This window comes from Accipiter gentilis, chromosome 10 (assembly GCF_929443795.1).
Source record: "Accipiter gentilis chromosome 10, bAccGen1.1, whole genome shotgun sequence".
In the NCBI taxonomy this organism is placed as follows: domain Eukaryota; kingdom Metazoa; phylum Chordata; class Aves; order Accipitriformes; family Accipitridae; genus Astur; species Astur gentilis.
In genome coordinates, this window is record NC_064889.1 from 27074656 (window position 1) to 27096111 (window position 21456).

The following is a 21456-nucleotide window of genomic DNA, read 5'->3' on the forward strand; positions in this document are numbered from 1 at the left end:
CCTTACAACGTGTGGAAACAAAGGTTTTGTCCGGGAAGAATGAATCCCACCTATTTCTTGGGAGCATGCTGTGGGAATGGAGAGAGGAGAGGGGTGGTTTCCCTTCTTTGGTGCCCAGATATCGCTGGCGTTGTTGCAGCTTTCACAGCTTCACAGATAGAGATGCTGTCTCTCAAGAGCATCACTTACAGTGACACAGGAGTCAGCACAGGGTGTCATCTTTTCCTTAAATATATTTAGCTGCTGCCTAGCAAACTACTTCCATATTTAGTTATAAGGTGGGTGGATTTCTTGGGTGTAAACCTCAGTGTGCTTCGGGGAAGGAGGACCTCCTAACCCCGAATGCTGTTGCTGCAAACACACGGACTGCTGTGGTCGGTGCAAAAGGCTTCCTTCCTGCCGTCTCCTCCACACTTCCCCTCCAACAACTCCAGCGCCCTTCCCCAGCAGCTTCACAGCTCCTTGAAGCTCCCTAGCAATGCAGAGCTGGCCAGGAACCTTGAGGGAGCCATAAATGTCCCTGTAGTGAAAGAGAGCCAAGTCTTTTTTACCATTCCTGACACCTCCTTGTAGAATCTGCTCTTAGCAGCTACGCCGTGCACCAGGGTCCAGTGCTGCCAGAATGGCTGTTCCATATTTTAAGTACTGCTTCTGGCCTTGCAGGAAACAGGCTGTCATTTGTCTAAGAACTTCAGACCAGCACACGTTGTGTAGGTGACTTGTTTCTTTCTGTCCATCCAGGATGCAGTTAGTAGCTACGTTCCAACTCATCCATTGCCGGAAGAGTCATACAGGGAGGACACAGTCTGGCATTATCATCTATGGGCTTTTCCTCCATAAAGTGCTAGATTTTGTGATTTCTTTAACTCTGTAGTGTTCCCACAATTATTCCCACCGGAAGCTTTATCTTACGTGATCAAAACTTTTTCCTTTAGCTTTTCATATTCACACATAACTCCACATTATTCCTTGGCACAAAAGCTTATTATAGTCTTATATTAATATTTTGTTACCGGAAAACACTATTCAGTAGGGCAGCAGTTCCTAGCTTGTTCTGGTGGCTCTACATGTTACATTGGCTGGGGCTTATCCCATAGTGAGTCCTCTTGTTCACGGCTACTCTGCCAACCCGTTCATCAATGCCCATTTCATTTACAACAGCAGCATCCTGTCTTAATATTGGCTATTCTGTCTAACAGAGAAAGTAAGGAACTGCAATGTCTTCTTATCCAAATACATTATTTGTTTTGCTTTAGCACTGATTGTTATTAACTTCTTCCATAGAAAAAGCTCTGCCTGACGTTTAATTTTGCTCAATAAAACCCCACTCTCTAGAGTTTGTGGCCTTCACCTGCCTTGTTCAAAGGAGGCAGCACCTCAGTCCTTGCGTAAGTTCCTCCATGAGGACTCAGAGACACCCAGATGCCTTTGGGGCTCCAGATTTATTTTTTTTTTTTTATGGGGCAACTTGCCTCTAAACCCAGCTTGCCAAAGTGAGAATGGGACCAGCAAAGACACCCTCTGTGTACAGCACCCGTTTAGAAAGAGGACTCCCCAAGGCAGAAACATTTTTTGCTGTGCCAGGACAGTCAAGGTACTCATCCTGCTTTTGTCCTGATCCTCTCCTCTTGCCAGTTTGGGGATTAAATTAGTGTTATTCCCTACCCAGTAATGTAATAGGACACAGTGGAGAAATACTGGTGATGGGCTAAATAAAGCTCTACTGCTATCCAGGGGTTTAAGTGAAATAAAATGTTTCATTTGAACATGCCCCAGACTTATGTAACTGCACAATTGAATTGGAACAACCAAAACCACTGTGTATGCAAAGGAATCTACGTTCTTTATTCTCTAGGCATTAACACGGTTACAAAGACTCATTGAAGAAGAAAGCGACTGAGAGGTTCACATTTTGTGCAGCCCTCAGGTCACTTTGCTGCCTCATGACATCCTCACTCTTCCTCCCCTATCTTCTTGCTGTGAAACTCCCGGCTCTTCACTCGGAGCTTGTTGACCTGCGACTCTGCAATGTCAGCCCGCTCCTCAGCTTCCTCCAGCTCGTGCTGGATCTTGCGGAATTTGGAGAGGTTGACATTGGACAGCTCCTCCTGTGCGGGGAGAGGGAGTTGGTGGTGAGGATTCAGGAACTTCTCAGTCAGTGGATGTGGCCCCCAGGTTTGTTTAGTCTGATGTCCTGTATAAAACAGGCTGCAGATTTTCCCTCAGTTCATCACTGACTGCTGCAGGGTGCCCAGAACTCAGCAAGGCCTCATGACACCATAGTAAATGGTGTGGCCAAGACTGTTGTGTCTTGGGAGTTTCTTTCATGCCCCTTTCCTGCTATTCATACTCATCTCAATGAGCGTGCTGCCCCAATGGAAGGTGGCTCCTGCCCATTCTTCGAGCAATACTTACGGCCTCCTCAGCTTGTCTCTTGTACGATTTCACCTTCATTTGCAGCTTGTCCACCAGATCCTGCAGCCTGAGAATATTCTTACGGTCTTCCTCAGACTAAAGCAGTTGGCAAGCAGGAAAGAGAATGAATTGTTGGTTCTGCATCATGTGAGGTTAAGAGTTCCCCTTGGGGATGGTGTGCACAAAATCTGACTTGCTGTGAGAAAACTCTCTCAGCCCAGGGCGGCCTCCTGCCTTACCTGGTAGGTCAGCTCCTTCACCCTCCTCTCGTACTTGCGCACACCCTTCACGGCTTCAGCGCTGCGCTTCTGCTCAGCATCAACCTCCCCTTCCAGCTCCCGCACCTGCAATGAGAAGCCCATCCTTGGAGCTTCCCTGGTATCTCTCCAAGGGACATGCTCACTCATGCACAAATACAAGTCCCACGCACTCTGGCCTCCAGCTTCTGGATTTGCTTCTTGCCTCCCTTCAGGGCCAACTGCTCAGCTTCATCCAGACGGTGCTGCAGGTCCTTCACCGTCTGGTCCAGGTTCTTCTTCATCCTCTCCAGGTGGGCGCTGGTGTCCTGCTCCTTCTTCAGCTCTTCTGCCATCATGGCCGCCTGATGAGAGCAAAAGGTCAAAGCCATTTTCAGGCTGGAGATGTTCTGGGGACTACACATCCACCATCAGCAGTGAAGGGAGCCCCCGACTCACATCTGTGATGGCCTTCTTGGCCTTCTCTTCAGCATTGCGGGCCTCCTGGATCGTGTCCTCCATTTCACCCTGGATTTGGGCAATGTCTGTTTCCAGCTTCTTCTTGGTGTTGATCAAGCTGGTGTTCTGTTGAACAACAAAAACTACTGTCCAGTTAGTTCCAAAACAGAACGCTTATCTTAGAAATTTACTGTTTAAATTTAAACTTATCATCTCTACGTCTAATATTAGCATCCTCCTTCAGATGGTGCATCCTGTCAGGTCATACACAGCTAGAGAGCGTAGAGTTCTTAAAACCTTAAGAAGCATTTCTGACTCCTGTTAATGCAATCCTACTCATTTAGCTAGAATCCAATTCTTTGTACAAGCCTTTTTATTACAAGAGATGATTTAAGAACTCACAAGGATGAAAAACCTGGAAAGGGAAAAATAAAACGGCTCTTGAGATTTTTAATCTCATGAATCTAACCTGAGTGTGGAGGAGCTGAACTCTCTCACTTGCATCCATCAGTTCCTGCTCAGCCACTTTCCTCGACCGCTCCGTCTGCTCCAGGGCTGCCCGTAGCTCCTCTATTTCAGCCTGCAACAGGTTTGCTCTGCGCTCCACCATGGCCACCTGCTCCTTCAGGTCCTCCTGTGTCCTGAGAGCATCGTCCAAGTGTATCTGGGTATCCTTTAAGAGAGAAAAGAGAAATTATAAGGCGGCACAGCACTGTTGCACAATGGCAATTACCACCAGTCTAATAATCATTATGTCAGTATAATACATGTAGGGATTGGCGCTCGGAAGATCTCGCGATGTACGGAAAGAGAAGGGTTAAAGGAGGCGGGATGACCGACAGACAGTATGTAAGGGCGTGACGCAGTTGAATAAACGCCATTTGCAGCATCCTCATATTGGTGTCAGTGCTCTGTGGCCCAGGGTATGGTGGACCCTGTGCCGAGTCCCACGGGGTGATCAGACGAATGTCTACAAATACATATATATTTATAGCTATAATATGTATTTATATGCAGAATTATTATGTCGGTATATGCACAGTATCTAAGAATGTGAGCAGAGGAGATCGATACATGGTATTGCACACTGTCCCAGGCTGAGTGACAGCCCTGCCTAAATTTAAGGCTGCGCCAGGGGAAGATAAGCCTGAATTAAAACTCCAGCTGACTGACAAAAGTAGCTTACCAGGTGAAGGAAACTGGACCTTTGTCCCTGCTTGGGGCAGAAGAAAGAACCTTCCCCCATCCTCTGAAGTGCCACTACATAGCAGACACGATACTCTGGGCTTGAAAAATGAAGAGCACATGAGTAACTGACAGGACCCAGGAAAAGTCAACCATGTCAAGTTGATCCAACTTGAGAGAAAACCCACTCACGTTAGAACCAGTGCCACCAGAAAAGCACATAAGGTATTAGCAATGGGAGATTCCTTACTGAGAGGCACCAAAACACCCATTTACCATCCAGACAATTTCTCTAGAGAAGTTTGCTGCCTACAAACAGCGTGCATTCATGGTGTCAGAGAGGCTGCCAAGCCCGGTGAACCCTTCAGATTATCATCCGCTCCTAGTATTCCATGTAGGCTTTAATGATATTGCAACAAGGCAACTTCTAACCGTCAAAAGAGACTCTATGTCCCTTGGAGCAATGTTAAAAGGATCTGGAGCACAGGTGGTGTTCTCCTCTATCCTCCCAGTCAGGGGAAGGGGTTCAGGAAGGAGGAGGCAAATTGAACAGGTGAACGCCTGGCTGTCTAGCTGGTGCCAAATTCAAGGTTTTGTCTTCTATGATTAAGGATCTGCCTTTGAGAAGCTCGGTCTGTTGGGAGCAGATGGGATTCACCTGACCAAGTGGGCGAGAGGGTCTTCACCAACAAGCTGGCCTGGGCTTTAAACTAGACTTAACAGGGGAAGAGAATGGAGTTTTGAGTAACAGAGAAGAGCCAGGGGCTGCTGATATGTTAGGAAGCAACAGGAAAACATCTGTGAAATGCTCCAAAAGAACTGGAGTTTGTTCCTCTAAAAAGGTGATATGGTCGATAGCCCATCTGAAGTGTCTCTATACCAATGCATGTAGCATGGGAAACGAACAGGAGGAGCTGGAAACCACTGTGCACCTAGAAAGCTGTGATCTAATCGCTGACACTGAAACTTGGTGGGATGAATCACACGACTGGAGTGCTGCAATCAATGGCCATAAACTGTCCAGAAGGCACAGGCAAGGAAGGAGAGGCGGGCAGGTTGCCCTCTATGTAAAAAATGGATTGATTGCAGAGAGCTGTCTTTGAAAAACAGTGATGAGCCAGGTTGAGAGCTTATGAGTAAACATTAGAGGCCAAGCCAACAAAGGAAACCTCGTGGCTGGTGTTTACTGCAGGCCACCTGACCAAGGGGAGCCTGTTGACGAAGTGGTATTACTTCAACTATGGGAATCATCATGCTCGCAGGCTCTGATCCTGCTGGGGGACATCAATCAGCCTGACATCTGCTGGAAAAGCAGCACAGCAAGCTGTAAGCAGTCCAGGAGACTCCTGGAGTGCATCAAGGATAGCATCTTCGTCCAGAGGATAGGCAGCCCAACCGGAGGAGAAGCATTACTGTACCTGTTGCTTACCAACACAAACGAACTAATTAGAGATGGCAGCCTGGGCTGCAGTGATCGTGCCCTGGTGTCATTCCCAATTGTGAGGGATATGGGCCAGATGAAGAGTAAGGTCAAGACCCTGAATTTTAGGAGAGTGGACTTTCAGTTGTTTGAGGAATTAGTGGGTGAGACCCCCTGGGAAACTGCCCTCAGGGATAAAGGAGCACAAAAGAGTTGGCAGCTCTTTAAGAACATTTTTCTTAGAGTGCAAGAGCTCTCGATTCCCATGTGTGAGCAATCAGGCAAGGAAGGCAGGAGAACAGCATGGCTGAGTAAGGACCTCCTGGTCAAACTGAAGTGTAAGAAGGAAATGCCTAGGCAGTGGAACCAAAGACATGTATCCTGAGAGTGTAGGGATGCTGCCCGGATGTGTAGGGGTAGGATCAGGAAAGCTAAGGCACAGTTGGAGCTGTATTCCTGTTGTATTAAGCTTTGGCATGGCCTCACCTTGAGTATTGTGTGCAGTTCTGGGTCTCACAATTTAGAAAGGATGTTAAGGGTCTTGAGTGCATCTAGAGGAGGCCAAGAAAGTTGGTGAAAGGGCTGGAAGGCATGTCCTCTGAGGAACGGCTACGGACACAGGGTTTGTCTAGTTTGGAGAGGAGAACGCTGAGGGGCGACCTCATTGCCCTCTAGCCCTCTACAGTTTCTTGAGGAGGGGAAGAGAAGAGGGAGGTGCTGATCCCTTGTCCCTGGAACCCAGTGACAGGATGCTGTGGATGCCCCATCGCTGGCAGTGTTCAAGCTCAGGTTGGATGGGGCTTTGAGCAGCCTGATCTACAAAGAGATGTCCTTGCCCCCAGGAGAGGGGCTGGACTGGATGATCTTTGAAGGTCCCCTTCAACCCAAACCATTCTATGATTCAACGATATTAAACAAGCTAGACACCTATGTGCACATCCTTAGCTTAACAGACCTTGAGCACTGCCTGTGTGTTTCTCAGGTTCTTTTGTGCCTCTGCAGCCACGCGGTTGGCATGGCTCAGCTGGATCTCCATTTCATTCAGGTCTCCCTCCATCTTCTTCTTCAGACGCAGGGCTTCATTCCTGCTCCTGATCTCAGCGTCCAGGGTGCTCTGCATGGACTCCACAATTCTGAGGTGGTTTCTCTTCATCTGGTCGATCTCCTCATCTTTCTCTGCTATCTTCCTGTCAATCTCAGACTTCACCTGGTTGAGTTCAAGCTGGAGGCGCAGGATCTTCCCCTCTTCATGTTCTAGGGAGGCCTGGAAAAGTGGACACAAACATCTATAATGTTGATAAAGCTACTGCTTGCTTTCTAGGTAGTTACAGAATATTTCAGGAAATCTCAGCTGGCTGCACTCCCCAGCCAGGACAGAGCAGGACCAAACATTTTTTAGCCACATTTCCCCATTGCTAATATTTTTAGTGCAGATACCAGTGATTATGGGCATGTACCTCAGCTTCCTCCAGGGAGGCTTGGAGTTCAGATTTCTCTTGCTCAATCTGTTTCTTGACTTTCTCCAGCTCATGAATTGCCTTTCCTCCCTCAGCAATCTGCTCCGTGAGGTCAGCAATCTCCTCTGCAAGGAAGGGTGAAAAGTGGCATGGTGAGGCACAGAGCAGAATGGGGAAAGGCCCTGCCACACCAAAGTAACTGGCCCAGACCCGTTTAGTGTGGCAGATAGACAAGCTTGTGAGAAAGCCTGGCCAGGAGCAGAGGGCCAGGGACTTACGCTGCAAGTTCTTGTTCTCACGCTTCAGCGTTTCCAGGTGGTCCAAGGACTCCTCATAGGCATTCTTCATCTTGAACAGCTCTGTGCTGAGAGACCGAGACTCCTTCTGGGAGGCTTCCAGCTCAGCCTGCGTTTCCTCATACTTCTGCTTCCATTCTGCCAGGATCTGAAGAGAAACAGGACCTCAGTGTGGATGTGGCAATCGGGAGGCGATGCTCTGCCCAGGAACCCCAGGCCTGGAGCCCAAAAGACCTTGTCAAAGTTCTTCTGCTTCTTATCCAGAGCTGCGCAGGCAGCATTTGCTCGCTCCACATCAATCATCAGGTCCTCCACTTCATTCTGCAGCCTCTGCTTTGTCTTTTCCAGGGAGGCACATTTGGCATTCACAGCTTCCACGTGTTCCTCTGCATCCTGCAGGCGCTGTGCCAGCTTCTTCCTGGGAGGAGATAAGCACTGCTCATGGTTTGAGGGCAAAGTGGAGGGTGTGGTGTGTGGCTGATGGGCCTTTCACAACAGGAGGGTTTACCCATTCATTGAGTATGTATCCTATGCACAAACAGTGAAGACCCTCTCCCAGCCAGTGATTGTTTTCCTAGTTCTGATTCCCAGCCTTGAACAACCACTCTGCCTTCTGTCTCTACGGTCCACAGGTGAAAACATTCTCTCGGTCAGGGGAATATTCTCCTCTACATTTCCTAAACCACACCCTTTGGCGGATATTCTTGACATCAGCCCTTACCCTGCCACAAAGCACAGCTTTAACTTTTTATGACAATATTGCTGTTGTGTCTTCAAATTTCCCTTGTTAGTCAATCCCTTTTTTTGTCTTCCCCACTTTCTCCGCATACTTGGCCTCCTCCAGCTCCTCCGTGCGCTGAATAGCGTCCGTCTCGTATTTGGTTCTCCACTGGGCCACTTCGCTGTTGGCCTTGGACAGGGCACGCTGCAGCTCCCCCTTGGCTTCCTGCTCCTCCTCATATTGTTCCCGGAGCAAGTCACAGTCGTGGCGAGCAGACTGCAAGGCGTGGGCCAGGGCGTTCTTGGCCTAGGTAGAGAGTGAGATTGGGACAAGGAATGGTAATATCCTGGGAAATCTCTTGCAATGAATTAATTTAACACAGGGAACATGACTGCTGGGAGGTTGTAGGTGTTTTCAGGGAAGGACAGATGTAAGTCGGGAGGACAAAGTCCACTAATCACACTCCCTGCAGACATGAGTTTTCTCCCAGTGTGCCTGTTCCCACTGGGCAGTTAAAGTTAAGACTGTTTTCAGTGGCCAGCTGTAGAAAAAGTCATCACCTTTATCTCTTCCTCTAGGTGCCTCTTGAGTTCCTCAATCTGTTGGGTGAAAGCCTGCTTGCCTCTTGACAGCTGAGAAATCAGAGCGTCTTTCTCCTCCACCTGGCGTGAATATTCACCTAAGAAGCGTGCAGAATGGAAACATTTTTGTTGTCATTCATGACCCAAACAAACTGGCTTAAGACGCTCTCCCTTTCTATTGCACAGAGGAGGCTCTGTCACCTGATTCTGTCTGCAGACGAGCTCTTTGAGCATTGAGGTCATTGATCATGCGCTGATGCTCTTCTTCCTTTGTCTTAATCTCACTCAGCTGGTCTTCCAGTGTGCGGCACATTTTCTCCAGATTAGCCTGTGAAAATCACAGACGATGAAAGATCAGTGTCTGGATGCCTCCTTATTCTGAGCACCACGATTCTCACCAGAAAAATGTCAACAGACATGCAAGCTATAGACTGCTCATTGGTGTTAGAAGGTTAGAAATACAGTTCCATACAGAGACAGAGGTATGTTATAACATGGCCATATTTTTAAAAGATATGTTTATTTTCAAGTTGTTTTCAGTATGTTTTTCCATACCTTGGCTTTGGAGACAGACTCCATGTTACTGGCCAAGTCGTCAATCTCCATCTTCAGCTCACTCTTCTCCTTCTCCAGCTTCTGCTTCACTCGCTGCAGGTTGTCGATCTGCTCCCCAAGCTCAGCTGTGCTGTCCGCGTGTTTCTTCCGCAGGGCGGCAGCTGTGGCTTCGTGCTGCAGCGTGGCCTCTTCGAGGTCACGGCGCATCTTCTGAAATTCTGCCTCACGCTTCTTGATCATATCGATCTGAGCTGCGGTAGCCCCTCCTGCTTCTTCCAGGCGCTCGCTGATCTCCTCTAGCTCCCTCGAGAGGTCAGCCCGATGCTTCTCTGCTTTTGCCCGAGAGGCACGTTCAGCCTCAATTTCCTCCTCCAGTTCCTCAATACGAGCCTGGGGAACATTAGGGGACCCTTCACGCCCATGCCCTCCTCCTACCTGATGTCTTTCTGAAAAGCGGAAGGGAACCAATAGAGACTTGCCTGCAGCTCCTTGATCTTCTTCTGTAATTGCATGCCCAGGGCTTGCTCATCCTCAATTTTGCTCTGGATCTGGCTGATTTCAAAGTCTTTCCTTTGGGCAAAGCAAACCATGTTAGAGCTCAAAGAAAAAAGTGCACCAGCACAGTGCTCAGGTGCCCCACAGCCCCACTTACTTCTTCAGCTTCTCATCCAGCTGCTGCTTATCATTTTCCAAATCCATTATGCTGTCGTGGGCCAGCTTCAGGTCTCCCTCGAGTTTCCTCTTAGCTCTCTCAAGGTCCATGCGCAGTTTCTTCTCTTGCTCCAGGGACCCTTCCAGCTAAAAGAAACAAGACCATCAGTGCTCCATCAGCCAGGTTTAACTCCATACCTGTCCTGTTCTTGAGGTATGCCTGTGTGCTTACATCGTCCACTTGCTGCTCCAGCTTGGTCTTAGCTTTGGTCAGCGTATTGACTTTGTCCTCTTCTGCCTGCAGGTCATCCAGTGTCTGCTGATGGGCCTCTTGGAGGGCTTTCTTCTCTTTTGTCAGCTTGGCAATGGTCTCGTCCAGGGCTGCCATCTCCTCTGTAAGGTTTTTCACCTACAAATATGAGCAAGTGTCAAAATTTGGTAGAAAACAGGTTCACTGGCATGGTGACATTTTCACTTTGCATTGTTTTGCCAAGTCTTTCATTTATCCTTTGGATGCTCAGACAAGGCCCATCTCAGAATTGTCCAAAGCCAAGGTGTCTTATGGTAGCAGGCTCTAACTCTGAGAGTCAGTGATGTCTTGGCCCTTTATGTGAGTCCCCATGTGTGTACCTTGTTTTCTGTGGCATGCTTTTCCTTCTCAACCTTGGCTAGTGTTAATTCGAGGTCATCAATGTCTTTCTTCAGCTCTGAACATTCATCCTCCAGTTTTCTCTTCTTGGCTGTCAGCTCAGCATTAATTTCTTCTTCATCCTCAGCCCTCTCAGTCACCTCCTTTACTTTGGCTTCCAGCTGGATTTTGGTTTTGATGAGCTGGTCACATCTTTCCTCAGCATCAGCTAGAGCATCAGCTTCCTGGTGGGAAAATACAGGAAAGCTTATTTAGTGCTGAAGGAACAGGTGTGCATCAGTAAGACCTTTTTGGGGATTACTTTTTTGGGAAAAGGTTACTGCACAATTACATTAAAAATTACAACTTTAGAATATGTTTTTAATCAGGTTTATTTTCTAATGACCTTTTTTGTCATCAGATACTGTGTCTAGCTCCATTACGTTTTACCTTGCTTATTTCAGGTATGTCGGTGGGTTACTTGGATTTAATTGATGCTTTCCTTGTCTTCTTTGGAAAGTGATTGTATTTTATAACGTGCCGTATTCAAATTTATGTGGAAGTATTGAGAAAGGTAAATAGTTCTACCACTGGGAAAATATTTGAAGCTCCCATTCATGATTTATACCCAGCCAATACAGTCAGTGGAGGCTAGAACAAGATTCATCTTTCCCTGAAATGGACACTTCAACTCAAGGGTATTGCCTAAATGTAGCCTGAGTTTCTGAGAGGCCAATTGGCATTGTAGACAAGCGTACAAGGCTGGCACGTGTGTTGTAGGACATAATGGGCATCTGCATCTTCTGGGAGCAGTAGCTACAGGAGCTCAGGTGAGATATGCCATAAGAAATGGCGCAAGACTCTTCATTTTGACCACTGAACAGAGTAGCTGGTCAATTGAATCACCGTCCCTACTCCCCTAAATACACTACAGTGACTATAACGAGGCTTTATGTCACGAACTCACATGGAGACATGTACACGTAGGCATTAAGACTAAAAAGTCATTCTTTAGCTTAATCTTCACGTTGTAATACTGAGACTGAGTGGGGAAAGAATGTTGCCTGAACTTTACCTCTAGTTACATGGTATTCAGCTTAAAATATTTTGTAAGGCAGTTTAGTGTGCAGTGTGAGAGTTCTGTAGTATGAGAGAAGAGTTAGATCTTATTTACTCATTTCCCCTATAAAAAACTAACAAACAGAAAAGTAGAATAATGTTACTCACAGCCTGCACTTGGAGCTGCAGATCGTTTTTCTCCTGCACCAGTTTCACCATTTTCTCCTCCAGCTCCTTCCTCTTTGCCTCAGACTTTGCAAGCTCTTCCTTGGTTTTCTCAAACTCTTCCTTCATGTTGGCCATCTCCTTCTCAGATTCTGCACTCTTCAGCAAGGGCTTGATCTTGAAGAACAGCTTCATCCAGGGCCAGTGCTTGACGTTCATGAATGCACGAATATTGTACTGGATGCAAAAGATGGACTCCCTGAAGCATAATTACAATGTACATTGAATATTTTCAGTATGACAAGTGCCAACACTTTCCCCCAAGTACAGTGACTTTGACTGAGGATGAGGAATGTCTACCTCCTCTCCACCATTCTCCGGTACTCCACTCTCATCAGGAAGCCCCTGCACATGGCTTGTGTGCGGGTGATGAGCTGTGCCAGCTTCTCATCCCTCATCTCCTCCAGGAGTCCCAGCAGCCCAGCTTTGAAGAACACCTTGCGAAAGGGAATGTTGCAGCACATCACTGTCATGTAGAGCAAAGCACAGACATGCAGTGAGTGAGTCAAGGAGGGTTTGTACCTTGGTGTGGCCAAATTTGTACTGGGTGTGGTCCACATCGATTGACCCGAGAAGCTTCTCAGAAGCCTTCTTGCTATCAATGAACTGTCCCTCTGGGATGGCACTGGCATTAAGCACCTTGTATCTGTGGAGTGAGAGGAACTATGAATGAAGGCAATCTCAGGTCATAAGTCAACACTGTTTATTGAGACTAACCACAGACTTTGCAGCAGAATGAGGCTGAGGAAGTTGGAATTTCATCCCTTGTTTAGAGACACAGTTACAATGAAGTCCTAATCTGATGACAAAATTAAGGAAACTTTTACTGTCTTCAGGTGATCAGTCAGAGATGAAAAGAGGACACTGATCTCCAGCCATTTCTGTCCGATGCCTTTTTCACTTAAACTATGCTGTAGAAAGTTGCTAGAGAGGAACATTGCCACTTTGTGTATAGGAGGAAAGCATCTTCCCCTGAAACTTGCAGCTGATACAATGGCCAAAGCACTCTATCTGAGTTTGTCATTTTTGTCTGAGAATGTGTTGTACCCACATCTCAGTTTGCATTTTTTTAATCTTTTAAGCATTGGTTTGGGTAGCTCTATTGTGCTTCCATATTCAGAGACACTGGCAAAGTTTGGCTGTTTGATGAACAGCAGTCAGTGAGGACACCTGACTTATCTCTTCATTTCATAGTTCTTACCTTTGTTTGAAGTCAGCATAGAGGACTCTGCTGGGGAAACCTTTCCTGCAAATTCTGATGCCTTCCAGCACGCCGTTACACCGCAGCTGGTGAAGTACCAGTTCATGCTCCATGGCACCTAGCAATTCAGAGCATAAATGAATACCACGGTCTCCAGTGTGGACCAGGCATGGCTGTATCAGAGGAAGTTCTCTTTCTGCTTGAGCATCTTACCAGGTGTTTTTGTTTCATTTGGGATGATGCAACGGACAAAATGGGGGTGAGTGCTCCGTAGATTGGTCATCAGCTTGTTTAGGTTCTCCTGTGGGACCATGATTTATTATGTATTTATATGAAATATGGAAAAATTCTTAGGTTCTTTGAGCTTAGCCTATTAATGGATATGCACTGGGTTGAGAATTTTCAACTGATGATATCTCAATCAATAGCTCAATCCTTTCTCATTCTGAACATTGAACATCATCTTTTAGCATAAGCAAGTTGCCATCAACCCTGGGAGAGATAGAGGGTGAGTACTTCATAGTTTTATGAGAAAATTAATATTTTATGTGTAAATTTATTACTTAACAGTATCAGTTTTCATTCCATAAGATTTTTTTTAATGAGGATCTGAAAGTTTTTTTGGGTTTTTTTGTTCTTGGTTTTTTTTTCACACTTTCACTGAGCCAGTTGAAAGTGCAGTTTAATTCTTATTTACACAGATGAAAAGATAAAATGTTTACTTACCCGGAAAAGAGCTGAGACAGTCTGGAAAGAAGAACCCTTCTTCTTGCCACCTTTCTTGCCACCACCACCACTAGCCTCTGGTGTAGCAAAGATAATGAAACATTTATGGATTTAGGGTCTATTCATGATTCCACAATTTTCAGAACCACTGTGCACCAAACAGATGACATTTCAGAGAACTGACCTGCCTCTCCTCCAGCAGAGGCAAAAAGTAATGCCAGTGTCTTCACAGATGATTTCTGGTACAACCCAATCACAGTTTCATTCAGGGGGTCCTTGTTCTTCTCAAGCCAGCCAGAGATGTTGTAGTCCACCGTGCCAGCATAGTGCACCAGGGAGAAGTGGGCTTCAGCCTTGCCTTTGCCAGGCTTGGGCTTCTGGAAGTTGTTGGACTTTCCCAGATGTTGGTCATAGAGCTTGTTCTTGAAAGAGGTGTCGGTTGCCTTGGGGAACATGCACTCCTCTTCCAGGATGGAGAAGATGCCCATGGGCTGGGAGAAGCAGCAAAAAATAACAGCGATAAAATACATATCTGCCTTCAGAAGGAGACTGCAGTAAGGCACAGGAAAACTGAGTAATGGATTAAATTGGATCAAAAATGGATCAAGTCTTTATTAAGTTTTGCGCATGCAGTTCTAGACAAAATATGAATTTGTTTCTGAAACTAATGCATTTCAGAACTGATAGTATCCCAATAATCACACAAAGATTTCTAAATAATTTGAAAACTGATGAATCAAAAGGAGATTTTTATTTTTTGCATTAATGCTTTCCCAAAGTAAATTTGTGTAGATGAAGATGTCTTACTAAAATTGACCTTTGTTCAACAGATCCTTCAGCTACTTCCTGAAATCTTATTTTTTATGAGATATCTCTGTCTTTTCTTTCCTGTACAAGAGGATGTTACACAAAACTGTGTCAGCTCGTAGTGATGGTTTTAATGATCACTGTTCATCTGGTACCTTTTTTCTATATACAGCTATGATTTTACTTAGAAATTGCATTTCAGAAATCACAGTATTAATATTGAAATCATAATCATAATACTGAAAATTGTGTCTGGGTTTCCGAAAAGAGATCATTCATCTTTGTAGACTAGAAAACACACCTACAGAGAATTCTTGCCATGAAATTATGTGTGATAACATTAATTCTTCTATTTCCAAACAAACAAAATTACAGTTGATTTTTTTTAAATGCATAATAATGTAGTTAACGGATAACCTAAAGGTTCTTCATTTGTAGCCTAATCACAAAGTTCCTTAGAAATTGCTTTCTAAATACATACAAAATTTGAAATGAAAGGGGACTTTTTGAATACAAATAACCAGGAACATAAATAGATAATAAGAGGCAGGTTTATGAAGCATTAGGGCAAGAAAAAATAAGGCTGAAGAAAAATCCTAAAATTCTGTCAAAAAGAAATAGCAAAATCTCAAATGTAATCAACATACTTTTTCAATGAGCTCAATGCAGGCAGCCAGGTCCATCCCAAAGTCAATGAATGTCCATTCAATTCCCTCTTTCTTGTACTCCTCCTGCTCCAGCACGAACATGTGGTGGTTGAAGAACTGTTGCAGTTTCTCATTAGTGAAGTTGATGCACAGCTGCTCCAGGCTGTTGAACTGCTCAGTGCAAAGACAAGTTTTACTCATTCTCAGGATGAAGAACTGCTTATATAGCTTTCTCCTATGCACTCAGAATCCAGTACAGGAATTCCCAGTTAAAACAAGAGTTTTTTTAATGTTAAAACATCCCATTAACTATTTTTAAAGTGGTTGGGGTTTTTTTTTGCTCTTTGCTACCTGAATGATGTTTACATATATAATTTATTTTTAAATCAAATTCTAAAATGATTTTGTAATCTTATCTATATCAAGGTGCAATTTCTATAATTTTTTTCTCTCGTATTATGTAAATTTTCCCATTGCTCTTACAAAAAAATTAGACATTGTCAGTGTTTGTCAGTCATGGCTTGGACTCGGGTACCTTCCCCAAATGTCAACAGAACTTCTCTGTCTGCACTAAAGGCAGCCAATACGTTCTTCCTCTTGGTATCACCCTTTGGCTCTTCAGAAGCAAAGGATATATATTGCTTTCCTTTTCCAAAGCCTTAGCACAATTTTATGTGGGACTTAAATCTACCTTTCTCTTCCAACACTCTGTGATATTTTATCTTCAGTATTTGTGTGCTATTGTCAGTGGTTTTTTTTAATACTGAGCTCAAATTATTGAAAAGCTACAACATTCATGCTAATTATGTAAAAGGCAGCATGTAAAACAATGCTTCTTCCTTGTGTATCACATAATTACATGCAGATCTATTGAAGCTCATGGATTATGCTGGAGAAAAAGCAGTGACATATACAAAGAAGGAAAGCTTTTCCAGAAAATAAAAGATAAACTTTTTCAAAAAACCACAAAACTTGATTTGAAATTGCAAGTGAATGGAATGTTTTCCAAAAAACCCACCATAATTTTGCAGTTTCTTTTGAGCCCTAATTGCCTTTTCAAGATTTTACTATGATTTCTGTGATACTTGCATCAAAGATCTCGAAGCCAGCAATGTCCAGGACACCAATGAAGTACTGTCTGGGCTGCTTCGTATCCAGCTGTTGGTTGATGCGAACAACCATCCACAGGAACATCTTCTCATAGACAGCTTTTGCCAGAGCACCCACTGAATTGTTCACCTAAAATAAAGAAGAATGCAGCAGAAGGAAAATAGTACCCAAAGCAAGAAAGTAAATCAAGCCAGAGGTTCCCAGTCACCAGCTGGTTTTTACCTGCTGCACAGTTTGACCCTTGGTCACATATTCATTCCCAACCTTGACTCGGGGGTAGCAGAGGGCCTTGAGCAGGTCTGCTGAGTTCAGACCCATCAAATAGGCGGCCTTGTCAGCAACTATACACAAAGAGAGAAGGAAACAGTAACAGAGAAGTGATCATTGAAAGTGGATGTCCTCTAAGATGTTGCTGTAGATTTCAGCACTGCAGTCTTGTGATAGCTTGAAGGGAAATTTAGAAGCATGAATATTATGGAAGCTGAGATTTATGTCTTTATGAAAGTAAATTGGAGAAAGATACCTGCATGCCAACTGCCAGCTATGTAACTGCTTCTGTTATTGGTAGTTCTAGATTTTGTTAATACCTTCTGTGCCATCCGGCTCTGCCTGTTCCTCACGCTGCTTCTGTTTGAACTTCAAGTTCCCATAGTGCATGACAGCCCCTGTCAGCTTGTAAATGGCTGTTTTTTCATCAGCAGTGAAGCCCAGGATGTCAATGGCACTCTGCAATAAGAACAATAAAATAACAGCTTTGTCTGGGAGAGATGACAATAGAGACAACATTTTTAATTGTTACTTACATCTGTAGCCATCAGCTCCTCCTGGTCGTTAATGCTGGGAACAGTGATCTCACCTTGACTCACAAAGTGGTAGTCATATGGGTTGGTGGTAATGAGGAGCATGTCTGTAAAGTGGAATAGGACATATCTGGGCATAAGAATGAAGATAAATGTTACACACGTTCAGATTCCATCAAACAATTTCTAATACTTCCTACCAATTAGCTCTGGCTTCTTGTTGGACATGATCTGATAGAATATGTGGTAGCTTCTTTCTGCCTTGAGCTGGAAAGTGACTCTGGATTTCTCCAGCAGATCTGGCAAGGAAGGTAAAAAGAGTTAAGCCTGAGAAAGTACACTGAGGTAGAAAGGATGTGATCAGGTCAGGAGGTCTCTTACATGTTTCAATGTCAGCAGAAGCCAGTTTGCCTGTTGCTCCAAAGTGGATTCGAATGAATTTGCCCTTTAGCGGGGAAAGAAAAAAGGCATTTTGAAATTTCACTTAGACTGTAACTATGTGACCTTACATTCTCCACAGAGGGCAGGATTTAAACTTAGAAGTGGCTTTGTCCTTTTTCCTTATTTTTCTTAAAAAAAGCAAAGCAAACCAAAACAAATATTCAGGTAACTGTCTGTACTGGCAATACTAAGGTATATACCTATTATTATTTAGTGGATAACTTGAATGCACAGGAACAAGAAAACCACTAAGCAAGCCTTTTATAAGGTCATTTATGCCTCTATTCAAACAGATGGGTATAGAGAAAGCCAAGATGCAATTACATCATTTTTAATCAGTTAAGATGCTGTGAAGGTGGATTTTGGTGATGTAAATGTTAAATGAGTTTTTTTTTATCTTGTGGAAAAACAGAAGGCAGCTGTTATTTTCTGAGTTCTGGGGATAGGGGCACTGTACCCAGAATATAGAACTTTAGGATGAGACTGTGAATTAGTATTGTGGTTTCGCAAGGACATTCACAGCTTATCTAATAAAATTTAAGAATGTTTTTTTTGCATTAAAATGATCAAAAGGACATGTCATAGAGTAGTCTGGTTTCTGATAGGAAGTCTTGAAGACATCTTTGTCCCTATCCCTTCCCAGAAAACTTGTATCAAGGTCTGAACAGTCAGATTAATAGACCTGCCCAGTTCTGTGTCTAAAAAAAACAGATTCATATTTTTGCTGATCTGATGCAGGCAGTTTCCATCCTGTCTGTCTGTCTGTTCCTCCCTCCCTCCCTTCCACCTGCATTATGTCAATTTACAAAAATTTGTATCTACAGTCTGTAGGACAGATAGGAGGAGTATGTGTGTATATATGTATATATTTATATTTATTAATATAGATATTTACATGTATTTAAATGATCACCCTTTGTAAATATTTGTTTGATGTACTACATTTTAAAGTTACATTGTTCATTAGACAGTCTAGTTAGATAGCTATTAGTTGACAAAAATATGAGGAAAATATTAGTTCAATGAATACAATCATCTGACCATGACACTTCAGAAGTGACAGCTTCTGTTCTAAAATCTTAGTTCACTTGTAAATGTCAACAATTTCTCTGATCAAAAACTTACAAAGCGTGAGGAGTTGTCATTCCTCACGGTCTTGGCATTTCCAAAGGCCTCCAGCAGTGGGTTGGCGCTGATGATTTGATCCTCAAGCGTTCCCTGCAAGATGATCATTATTGCAGGTTTTCATTTGCAAAAATCATGTCAGGAATAGAGAAAAGCATTGCTTCCAGCCACTGTCTATTAATTTGCCTGCATTTTGCCTGACTGCTCCTCCTTCTTCTTCTCCCCACTCGCTGCAATTGTTGCAAAGTACTGGATGACACGCTTTGTGTTCACAGTCTTCCCTGCACCAGATTCTCCACTGTCAAACCAAAGACAGAAGCAGAGAGCGTGTGGTCAGGCTGGAGGTCCCCTGGCACAGGGCAGCCCAACGAGGACCCTAGCAGGGAGTGTACATACGTGATCAGGATCGACTGGTTCTCGCGATCTGTGAAAGAGGCAGAAACAAATAGACTTTGTAAATGAAAAACACAAAAAGACTGAAAATTAATGCAGTTAATGTTATGACAATAAAAATTTCTCCATGCTTTTTCCCCTTGTTTACTAGTAACAGTTATTAAAAATTCAATTCTTTGCAAAGTAATGCTTTGCCATGAACAATGAAAACCATTGAAGGGACATATGTTTGTTCCCTACTGAACTCTTTACAGTCTTTTTTCTCCTGCATACAGTAAATTGTTTTTGGTTCTCTTGTTTTAATTTTCTGCTACGCAGGCTGTATTTAGATCAGAAGTAGAGAAAGGGATAGCAAGAACCCACGACAAAGGAATCCTGAGCATGGGTAATAGTTCTGAACTCAGTGGCACAGAGAAAGAAAGGAATGAAAAGTTAGAAGCAAAACTAGCAGCAATATATAATTCTACTTCATTTTTTCACATCATGGTTTTATCGAGCCAAATCTGAATATCTGTGGTATTGATGTTTCCTGTAGCCCTTCGACAAACTAACTTCACATTGTTAGACAGAATTTTCACATCACATACGGATTTCTTACCTTGTTCACTTTCACCATTTCATTACAGACATAATTATATCCCTTGCTCCACCTAGTCCATTTGGTTCATTGTTTTTCCTGACACACTAAGCATCTGTGGCACTATGCATCCTTTTTAGAAATACTGATGTGAAAAAAATCCTGTTTAAATCAGCAGTGATTAATGCTATGACTGAAATAAAAATCTAATGATGTGTTAAGAAAATATGAGCATCTTAATCAGGGAAACTGTGATTACATCTAAATTGTCTTTTTGATGGAATCACTGTGACAGCCACTCACCAGTTAGCATGAGGTTAAAACAAACAAACAAGCAAAATTCCAAACCACCTCACTGAGTGCAAGGGTGTCTTTAATTTAAAATAGTAGAAACAATGGTGTGAAGAGAGTAAAACACACAATAGTATGTATGCATCAGAACCATGAAAGCTTTGGAACAGTCTCTTCATAGCACTGAGACAGAGCATCCCTTCAGAGAATCTCATGGTACAATCCCTCTGACACAGATATAGCCACTCACCAGTCAGCATGAACTGATAGGCATTGTCAGAGATGGAGAAGATGTGTGGAGGGGCCTCCTGGCGCTTCTTGCCTCGGTAGGCCAACACCACCTCCGGGTTGTACACCGGCAGCCACTTGTAGGGGTTGACCGTGACGCAGAAGAGACCCGAGTAGGTCTGCGAGGAAGGGAGACAGCACGTTGGCTTCCACTTAGCCTGGCAGAGCAGTTCCTCCTAGCTACCCAGAGGAAGACTGCTGCTGCTACTTACATAGATCATCCAGGCTGCGTAACGCTCTTTGAGGTTGTACAGCACAGCGGGTTCATGGAGGTGGGTCATCATGGCCATGTCCTCGATTTTGTCGTACTTGGGCGGGTTCATGGAGAAGATTTGATCTTCCTTCACGGTCAGGGTCTGCCAGAGCAAAGAAGGTGCATGAACGTCAGCTAAGAGCCCAGAGTGGGAGTTAAATGCTGTTTTTAAATCCTGAATTTTACCCACCTCTCCACCTTCAGTCTTGACGGTGACCTTCCCTGATTCTTTGCTCTGGATTGTTCCTTTCACAAAGGATTCTTTAGGATGCACCACAAAGACGGATGTCTTGGCATCAAAAGGCTTGTTCTGGGCCTCAATTCTCTCCTTTTCCGATTTTCGGAGATAAGGAGCCGCCTCTCCAAAGATGGCCATCTCAGAGTCTGAAGACATGGCTGCACTTTACAGAGGGGCTCGTCAGCAGGGAACACTGTGGAAGAGAAGATATATTGCCCAAATGAGTCAACATTTGTTGTTGCTATGCAGTTTATTGAAAACTTAAACAGCGTCATTGAATATGTGATTTGGGAAGAATTTTAGGCAGTTCTTTGGTCCACCTTCCTGTGCAAAGGAGGGCAAACATTGGATCAAATTACCCAGAGTCTTTTCCAGTGAAGCTCTGATTATCTCCAAGAATGAAGATTCCTCAGTCCCTCTGCATCCCTGCTTAATGTCTGACCACCCTGACAGTGAATTTTTTTTTCCTAATACATGATCAAAATTTCTGTTGCTACAAATGTGTCTGTTGTCCCTCATCCTTTCACTCTGCACATCCAAGAAGAGTCTGGCTCTTTCTACTGTATAACCACCCACTTTTTCTTGAAGATGACAATAAGACAACCACATTTTAATTTTTCTCAAGAGTGCACAAACCTCACCCTTTCAGCCTCTCCTCATACATCATTTGC

General features: G+C 44.1%; 1 protein-coding gene across 6 annotated transcripts; it reads right to left on the reverse strand.

Annotated features, from left to right (window-relative positions):
• Positions 1–1834: 1834 nt before the first annotated feature.
• LOC126043978 (myosin heavy chain, skeletal muscle, adult-like) lies at positions 1835–20959 on the reverse strand. 6 transcript variants are annotated; one of them, XM_049813054.1, is made up of 38 exons: positions 20738–20959; positions 20507–20650; positions 20257–20413; positions 19142–19169; positions 18937–19043; positions 18746–18840; positions 17561–17624; positions 17380–17478; positions 17183–17286; positions 16967–17105; positions 16602–16720; positions 16359–16508; positions 15270–15440; positions 13996–14306; positions 13816–13885; positions 13303–13390; positions 13090–13207; positions 12411–12534; positions 12189–12325; positions 11832–12087; positions 10607–10849; positions 10209–10385; positions 9978–10123; positions 9805–9895; positions 9326–9715; positions 8972–9098; positions 8750–8868; positions 8299–8495; positions 7703–7886; positions 7451–7616; positions 7173–7297; positions 6671–6979; positions 3580–3783; positions 3111–3236; positions 2846–3016; positions 2655–2759; positions 2416–2511; positions 1835–2108 (listed from the first exon to the last, which is right to left on the reverse strand). In XM_049813054.1, exons 1-38 carry the CDS (start codon positions 20939–20941, stop codon positions 1953–1955), a joined length of 5817 nt encoding a protein of 1938 aa, XP_049669011.1. In that variant the 5' UTR covers positions 20942–20959; the 3' UTR covers positions 1835–1952. The 6 variants fall into 6 exon arrangements, with proteins under 6 accessions (XP_049669011.1, XP_049669009.1, XP_049669010.1 ...); XM_049813052.1 differs by having other exon boundaries at positions 13816–13906; positions 14017–14306; positions 18746–18838; positions 18932–19043; XM_049813053.1 differs by having other exon boundaries at positions 13816–13890; positions 14004–14306; positions 18746–18838; positions 18932–19043.
• Between the last annotated feature and the right edge of the window lie 497 nt (positions 20960–21456).